Here is a 9,401-nt window from a genome sequence, read left to right as displayed (position 1 = left end):
AGAGCCTAGTAGAGTGCATTGTGCATAGTGAGAATATACATACACATTTTCTGAATGAATAAAATGAGTGGCTGGATAATAATACAGTCAGATGGTTTAATTTCAGGTTCTTACTTGTAGTGTGATCATGACCAAGTGACATCACGTTTTTGAACCTCAGTTACCTTATCTGTCAAATAAAGATTAATACCTAACTTTCTACCTAAGATGTTCTTAGGAGTAAATGAGATAATGATTTGAAAGTGACTCCGTTATGCCACCATCTTCTCCATTTTTTCAAATGGGTAAGAAAAAGAAAACACAAGAAAAATGGGAAATAAAAAAAAAAGAAAGAGACTCTGTTTTGACTTGAGGGTTTTTAACATATTGTTTTTATAGACTCTCAGAGTATAAGAATCTCTTCTTCAACCTCCCAGAATGTGAGCTCTTCCAACCTTTGCTCACTTATCTCCTATTATGACTTCAGTACTTATTCAGTGACAGTCTTCAGTTTTAGATATGATAAGAACGTTCTTCCTTGAATCTCTTTATATCTTTTTCCCAGCTCTTCTCTTTGGGGCCATATAGAGATCATCTATTCCCTTGTCTTAGGGTGACCACTTTGAAGTCCAAATACATAGACAACATCCCCCTGAATCTTTTCAGAGTCAAACAACCTCAGGTCCTCCAACTGTTTCTCATGAATCCTGGGTCCCAGGCCCTTGAGAGCTAGCTCACTCTCTTATGGATATATCTCAATGTATGTGTCTCCCCTTAGAGTGGGAGGACCACAGCAGTATACACTTCTTCAAATGGGATCTGACCAGGGAAGAAAAAGGCAGAACTCTCTTTCCTTCTGGACCTTAGTATTTTAGGTTTGAATTAACTCTCCTGGAAACCACAGCTCACTGCTAACATTTATGAAGTTCATTATCAAGTAAAACCTCAGAGGTCTTTTTTTCCAATATTTTATTTTATTTTATTTTATTTTATTTTATTTTATTTTATTTTATTTTATTTTATTTTATAACAGTGTTATATTAGTTTCAGGTGTGTAATATAGTGATTCAACAATTCCATACATTGCTTCAGAGGTCTTTTTAGCCATGCTTCTGCTAAGTCACATTTCCTCATCTTTTCCTCCTGAGGTTGACTATTTGGACTCTACCACAAATCTTACATTTGTTCTACTTTTAAGCTTTACCATTATTTGTTCTCATCACAAACCTTTGGATTCTAATTCTATTACTTACATTCTCTCCCAGATTCTTCTTTTCATTCTTTTTTGTTCTCTTCTTCCCCTTTTCTTCCTCCTTCTAGCCATGTTTCTCTTTTTTTAAACCATTTTATATGATTAAAAAAGTAATTCAGGCTCACTAAAAAAATTAAATAATATAGAAATATATACATTCTTAAAGAATTGTCTCTTTCTTCTCTAATCTCAGTTCTCTCTGGAGATAACAACTGATATGAGTTTTCTATGCATATTTCTCCTTTTCTGGGGACTTACAAACGTATATGTAAACACATGGATATTTTAATTCATGAATAGTATCATATTATTCATATTGTTCTTTAACCTCACAGTATGGTCATAGTTCTTTTCATGCTAGTTTATGGTTTTAAAATGTTAAACAGCATCCTGTTAAATGAATATACCACTATATATATATATATATATATATATATATATATATATATATGATTAGCCCCCTAGTGAGGGATATTAAGGTTGTTTCCTTTAATTATCATAGTATCACAGTTCTTGCTAATTCCTCCTCATGCACAGTAGAGTGTTTCCCTAAGGTAGACTGGTAGCAGAGCTGGCACACACACACACACATCTCACACACAAAAGGAAAAGAGAGTGTGTTGTAAGTGGGGGAAGGAGTAATGAGGTAGGAATAGGAGACTGTGTTCCATTAGTTTTGTCTCCTAACAGGAAAATTTGAGACAGTGTAAGTGGAAACTTGGGACCTTCCAAATCTGGACATAATACAACTTGATAGGCCAACAGTGCTGGACATGAGAATGGTAGATCCCTCTCTTCCTCTGGCTTAGCTGAGCAATTTGTCCTGAGCTCCAAAGATATGCCTGGAAATGTGCTGAGCTCCTTCTGCATGGATCACAAAATTTTATCACTTTTCAGGAACAACTACAGCCAGCCTGGAATGGAGGAAAAAACAAAAAAGGCAGCAGTTGACAAGACAAAGCAAGATGTGTGTGTGGTGGGGGGATACATGAGCACTGCAGACCTTGGGCACTGCAGGAGCTGGGGATAAGCAGAGAGCACAAGGAGGGCAGGAGAGATCAAAGGAGGGACTTGTACAGAGATAAGAGTGAGCATGCTGTACTGTGTACATGTAGTGGGAATAGCCTGGCTCCAGGGGAAGGGCTGTGCTGGGGAGCTGTGGGAGAAAGAGAAGGCTACAAAGGTTAAGTGTGCATGTTGGGCACAGGAGGTCACCTGACGACTCTATGCACAGGTGATGGCTTCACTTCTGAAGATCACCATGATGCCTGTGATCCACAGATCCTAGATGGCCATGTGGAAGATAGCGTAGGTGGGGCATCTTGAGGGCAGGGAGACCGGGGAGCCACTGAAGGTTGACCTAGGGCACTGAATGTGAAGATGACAGGGAGAGAAGCCATGAAAGACAGACAAAAATCAGGGTCTGGTGGCTGGATGGTAGGAGTTGGGCAGAGGGGAGTTAAAGATGATGACAGTGTGCACATAAAGGACGGTGCAAACAGCAGAACCACCAACAGACACAGAGCCAACAGGAAAGAGAGCTCCTGGGGAGGAAGAGGATCAATATCCCTTGTAGAGCCTCATATAGAACCAGGCACCTGGTCACTGCTGAAGGCATGGATGGAGTGGACAAATAGTTTCCTTCTAGGGGTATTTAGTTTGTGAACTGTGGGTCGTTCATGGAGGTTGCCATATGTTCAACAGGCTATTTGACCACATATGGTCTCTGGTCACTGGGGGTAGGACTGGGAGCTAGTGACTCTACTCGGAGACCCTTTCTGCAGGGCTAATTTCGTATTCCAAGAGGACACTGGCTCAAACTGAACTGATATTAGCTGGCTGGAAGAAGCTTTTAAAAAGTTTCCAGGCTTTTGAGGGGAAAGGCCAGAGAAAAGCTTGCTGTGGTCCTTTGATATGGTTAATAATAAATATTCCCAGGCACTTGATCTTGGCAAGATGCTGTATCATCACTGTTTATTATTGCCCACCTGCTATCTCAAGCTGTCTAGTCTGTCCACTGAAGTGCAGGGGTGAGATGAATCTTAAAATACATCTCCCTCCTCAAGTTTGCCTGGTCACAGGTCAGCTTGTGGAAAGGTTGTGGGAAGAATGTGGACTTTGGACTCACAAAACATGTGCCCAGATCCTTGTCCCATGATCAACAAACTGTGTGACTTTTGGATAAGTTGCTTCACTTCTCAAAGCTTCAAACTCTTCATTTGTACTTCTAAAGTTCCTTACTAGATATTGAAGTGTCCTCCCCACTGCTCAGCACTTGATAGGTACCTCATTAATGTTATCATGTCCCCTTTCACTTAGGGGCCTCATTAATGTTATTGTGTCCCCTTTCATCCAAATCCCAGCTTTTGCTTCCAAGAAGTGGGTAGAAGATTAAGGATGATTAAAAGCAGTATTTCTCGACTGTGGAAGTTTGTATTCTCAACCATATTGTACCAGAAGGACCTATTTTCTTTGGGGAGAAAGGAGTATATTCTTTTGCTTATTCTGTATTTGTTTAAAGGGTACAGCTAGCCTAGTGCTTGGGCTACTGACCCAGCAGAAGGAAGAGAGAGAGAGAGAAGGCTTCAGAGTTTGTGGCCTCAAGCTAATGTTTGCTGTTGTCTCTGTCATATTTCTCTTCTATGAATAGGAGAGAAGATCAGCTTCAGAGGCTTAGTTAATTCTTTCCTAACCATCAGCCAAGAGCAATTGTGCTGAGAGAAGCAGAAAAGATCTAATTTAGATGTAAAGAAGGACTTTCCAACAGTGATGAAAATGAAAAGCAGCCCTCAAAATGTTCTAAGTGATGGGGATCTTTCAACTATCCAATAAATGGGAGGGGGGTTGCTTCTTTATTCAAAATATCACTGGATTCAGGACTCTGCCCTACCCAGTTCCTCTCTGGTATTGTCTCTCCTGCACTATTGTGTCCTCTAAAGGAGAAATACCATAGAGTGTAGGCTTCTTTATTGAAGTGAGTTTAAGTCTTAGGTAGGAGGTGATTAAAAGTCCAATCTCATTTTTCTCTTTAGCTTGGCATAGACTTTCACACAAATCTGCATTACGCAATTCCTGCTTTCAGTTTCCTTGACTTTAGTATCCAGACTTGCCGCTGCTCCAGAATGGTCTTGGCCTCTCAGGAATGCTGAGCCTTTCCACCTGGACCCCTTTCTGGCCCTAAGCCTCAGTCAAATTTTTCCCTTTGCATCTTTTGTCCCTTGATTCAGATGCTCCCAGTTTCCTTGGACTCCAGCTCCAGAAATTTTCTGTGCCACCTTCTGTTCATACTAGCCCTTACCTACCTTTACTGTTTGAAAAATACTTCCCTATTCCTCATTGAACCTTTTGAATTCAGCTTTTCTGAAAATTCAAGTGTCTTTATACCTTTTACTTTCCTCACCCAGGGTAACCAATATGTTAGCCCTTATTCACATGTCTTCTCTCTGCAAACAGTGGCATATATCTCATATCTAAACCTAAGTGTGGAGATTACTCTGATCCCAGGAAGATTGAACTAACTCTCAATTCACATGGGATCATTACAGGGAATGGGGTGGGGGAGATCAGAAGTTCTGACCATATAGGTAAAAAGTGTTTTACAAAGAGGTAAGAAACAAAGGTGTGTTTCTCTGACCATCTTGAAGAACAAGAGAGCACCTCAGCTGCCTCTACTTTGCTTTGGAGATGGGGGGATAGCTGAGATGGGTCCCTCCTAGACATAGGGTTTTGAATGTAACCTTCAAGTATGTCCAGATGCTTGACCATAATCGCCATACCCAGCTTCTGTCTGGTGAAGGTGGAGGGGTGTGGTTGGGACTACTTCCCTTGTTCTAGCTTTCAACATTTCTTGCTTGTATTATCACAACAGCTTAACTGAGCTCTTTATCCTCCCTATAATCCCTGAATCTGTCCTCTATGCTTGTTGCCCAATCTTGGGTAAGTTCTTTCCTCTTTTTGATCCTCAGTTTCCTCAACATGTACGGGGGCTGAAATAAACAGTTTCTGATCATCTATGCTTTCCTCCCTTTCCCATCCTTCTCCTCCTTAGTTTCCCCACCCTCTGACCTCCCTTTTTCCATTTAGACTCTTGTGCCCCTTTTCTCTTTTAATAGTGTGTTCAGCTGCTTGACATTCCCCAACCAGATTTCTCTTGTGTATTACAGAGAGTGTTGACATGGGACATGGGGAATGACACACAGGGGGTTTCCACTCTCCAGAATGGATAATGAAAGTTGAAGTCTCCAATCAACTTCCCCTCCTTTTGGCACTTAGCCTAGTTCAAGGCCCTAGTGGGCTTTAGGAGAACATAAATGAGTGAGTCAGTGAGTTCCTTGAACTTCTGGGGGAAAAGAGGCATGGTAATGTCAAGGAATGTGATTGGCCATTATTGCTATCCCTGCTACTAAGGCTTTCTGGGAAGTGCTGCTCTTCCTTGGAGGGTCAACTGCTCAGCTCAAGGAAATAGCTTTGGTAGATAACTTTTTTTTTTTCAATTCTTTAATACATCTAAAATACTTTTATTTTTTAAATTTTATTTTAAATTCCAGTATAGTTAATGCACAGTGTTATATTACTTTCAGGTATACAATATAGTGATTCAACAGTTCCATACATCACCCAGTGCTTCTCACAAGTGCACTCCTTAATCCCCATCACTTGTTTAACCCATCTCCTCCATCCCCCTTCTCTCTGGTAACTATCAGTGTGTTCTCTATAGTTATGAGTCTGTTTCATGGTATGACTCTTTTTTTCACATATGATCATTTGTTTGTTTCTTAAATTCCACATATGCATGAGATTATATGGTATTTGGCTTTCTCTGACTGACTTATTTCACTTAGCATTATACTTTCTAGCTCCATCCATGTCATTGCAAATGGCAAGATTTAATTCCCTTTTATGAATGAATAATGTTCCATTGTGTATATATATATCACCTCCTTTTTAACCATTCATCTATTGATGGACATGGGCTGCTTCCATAATTTGGCTATTGTAAATACTGCTGCTATAAATATAAGGGTGCATGTATCCCTTCGAATTAGTGTTTATTTATTTATTTTGGTAAACATACAGTAGTGCAATTACTGGATCATAGGGTAGTTGTATTTTTAACTTTTTGAGGAACCTTCATACTGTTTTCAAGAGTAGCTGCACATTTGCATTCCCACCCCCAGTGCAAGAAGTTTCCTTTTTCTCCACATCTTCACCAACACTTGTTGTTTCTTGTGCTTTTCATTTTAGCCAGTTTCTGACAGGTGTGAGGTGATATCTCCTTGCAGTTTTGATTTGCACTTCCCTGATGATGAGCTGGGCAGGGAACTTTGTATACCCTAGCACACATCAATGAATCTTGACAGCAGTGAGAGAAACTGAGGCACACTGATTCATTAACATTGGTGAGTTGGGAAAGCAGAGGAGCAGGGAATAGGACTGCTGACTCCTGAATGAAAATGCAAAGCCAGTCTTTATACAACCCTGTTAGATTCATCTATTGTCCTAGGGAATCTACTTATTTTCTCATCCTTTTATAATGTCAGAGTGGGAAAGGAACTTGGAAGCCCAGAACCCAGTCATTTCTTGCTCCAGAAGAGAAAACTCACGCTCAGATGGGGAAGGGAGTTACACAAAGCCATATAGTGGTCACAGAGTGAATTAGTGGCAAAGCTACAACTAGAGGCCAAGTGTCCTGACTACCCCTCTCAAATATCCATTCCACTGCTCCAAGTTGGCTCATCATCCTTGAGGTATGTGATGCCTTACTTTGTAAAGGATACTCAGACTATACTTTCACATGGTTGCCTGTGGATAGGAGAAAAAATAATTGTGATCAGTCACTTTCAAAGTAAAACTCAAACTTATCCAGATAACAGCTGTAGTCTTGAACTCTGTTGTCCTGGGATTCTGTGGCCTTATGAAGTAGAATGAGTGCTGGCAGACAGACACATCTCAAAGGAGTGGACTGGGGGTGCATCCAACTTGGGCAATGATAGCCTTATTAGAAAGTAAACACATAAATCATGAATATGTTGGAGGAGAGGATGAAGCATCAAGGCATTGATTTGAAGAAGATGAAGGCTGGGATTTGAAGGAAGGAAAATGAGTAGAGGGCAGATATAGAAAAGAAGCCCAATTCTGTTGAAAATGAGGATTGAGCAAGAATGGGGAGGAAATATGATGGGAAAAGGGATATAGAAACCTACAGAAGAGAATGAATGAAGTGTAGGAGGAGCTGAGGTAGTGTAGCCAAGAGAAGAGAAGTTTGCGGGGGGGGGGGGGTGGCATGTAATCTTCAGACCTCTAAGGAATTATTAAGGACAGTAGATGATTTGTGTGGCCACAGGGAGCAAAGCTGAGATCCACAGGAGAAAAGGAGTTCGGCTACACACAAGGACTTTCTGAGAATCAGAGCTGTCTTGAGAGGGCACAGACAGTTTTGGTAGGTAGTAAGCTCCCCATTAGTGGACACTTACTGTCAAGGGCTCTAAGCCTTTGCCAAGATTCAGCCCAGGGCCAGTCTCTGCTTTGGGGTGGGGCCAGATGGCCTGGATTCAAAGAGGCAGGGGCTGTGAAAGGGACGGGAGAAAGAGTGGGGCTGGTTCAGGGATAGGAATCCCCGTTGGAGCTCCCAGGCCCAGCCTGAGCCCCACGTGGCTGCTGTGACCAGGCTGGGTTGGGCTGGGCTGGGCGGGGCCAGCGGCCGGCAAGAAGGCGGGCGCGAGGGCGGGGAGCAGCACGGAAGCCCGGCCACAGAAAGAAGCGGGCGACGCGACAGGGGCGGCTCTTTCCTGGGTGGGGTTTCTGAAGTCGTGGCCCGTTAGCAGGAAGCCGAGCAGTTGCCCTGACGCTAGCGAGGGACCCAATCCGAAACCCCAGTCCCGAGTCCGTGCTGTGTGTACTGTGTGCTCAGCGCTGCCCGACAGCTCCTAGCCGAACTTCCATCAACTCTGCCACTTTTGCAGCCACCATGCCTAAGACGGTGAGTCCTGAGGATGTACGCTGCCACCTTGGGGGCTCTAGCTGACTCTGGTAGCCCCTTGCTGGTGGCTAGGAGCTTGGCCAGCCAACCGCCCACTCAGAACGCCGAGCCCTCCGCCAAGACCTGGGTTAGGGAGGGAGAGAATGGAGTCCTCTGGTCTGGTGCGTCCTCGGGTGTGAGTGGGTGCTGGGCTAGAAGTGTGGACTAGGTGGGACCTGCCTCTTTCTCAGATTACAGTTTCCTCCGTGTGGGATGAGGCAGTAAGTAGGGTTCCTTGGGAGCCCGAGGTCTCTTCTTACCCCTGATGTGCTATGGGGGCAGGGGAAAGGAACACTTTCTCCAGTTCATGAATTGGTGCCTTTCTGAGGGGCAAAGCTGCCATGGTCCAGGAGGGGCCAGGGGAACTGAGAAGGAAGGAGGGGGTAGGAAGCTGCAATGGGCTGATCCCCCACCCCCACTCACCTTTCTCATAGCTTCCCCTGGCAGCTCCAGCTGTTTCTCACTAATAGGGGAAGAAAGAGTTGGTGGAGGAGAGAGTTGTGCAGGGACACATCAGAAACTGTTTGCTTTTACCCAGGATCACTAATACTTAACTGGGCACCAGTCTGAGGAGAGGTCTGCTTTACTTCTAGGGTAGAAGACTGGTTTCTTCCTCCTTTCCACCGACAGATCCTTGCCCTTCCCATTGCTTAATGGGTCTCTATCTCCCCCTATCCCCTCCAGACTTTTCTGTGAGGTGTGGATTCTCCCTTGTGGGGCTGCACCTTTCTAAAATGGTGGTAGCTTCTAGGATTTGGTCTCCACCCCGCTGGCTGCTATGAGAAGAGCAGAAGCGTCCTGGGAGTGGGGCCTAGGGAGGCCGGATGCCCAGAAGGGAGGGGTAGGGGAGGGGTGTGCCTGAATAATGAGTCCTGCTTGCTTTTGTGCAAGTCATGCCAAAAAGCTACTAGGGCCCTTTTCTTGTTCCGGAAGGCCTGGTGACCACACTGGCAAGCAGCTTGTTGTGCTTACAGACCCCTCTCCCTAGAGGACTACCTGAGCCTTGTAGAGCTGAGATAGTGACTAGTAGCCTTGAGAAGGGCCAAGGGTCCCTGGAGGAGAGGAGTGGGGTGCCTGGTTCTTCGGGCGTATGCTGAATTTGGTTGCCACGTTGCTGTATTCCAGCCTTTCTGTCAAGTCATTCTTGCCTTT

At 43.8% G+C, this 9,401-nt stretch overlaps 1 protein-coding gene across 1 annotated transcript in view; it reads left to right on the top strand.

Annotated features, from left to right (window-relative positions):
* Positions 1 to 8,050: 8,050 nt before the first annotated feature.
* Positions 8,051 to 9,401, top strand: part of MSN (moesin) — a 65,032-nt gene continuing 63,681 nt past the window's right edge. Inside the window, exon 1 of the mRNA XM_047092475.1 lies at positions 8,051 to 8,210. Coding sequence (XP_046948431.1) covers positions 8,199 to 8,210 — 12 coding nt within the window. The 5' untranslated portion in view covers positions 8,051 to 8,198. The remainder of the gene's footprint in view (positions 8,211 to 9,401) is intronic.

This window comes from Lynx rufus, unplaced genomic scaffold (assembly GCF_022079265.1).
Source record: "Lynx rufus isolate CCGP_SWC_20201006 ecotype Redwood Valley unplaced genomic scaffold, mLynRuf1.p SCAF_30, whole genome shotgun sequence".
Taxonomy (NCBI): domain Eukaryota; kingdom Metazoa; phylum Chordata; class Mammalia; order Carnivora; family Felidae; genus Lynx; species Lynx rufus.
The sequence above is the reverse complement of the archived record's forward strand: the minus strand, read 5'-3'. Positions and strand labels throughout refer to the sequence as shown.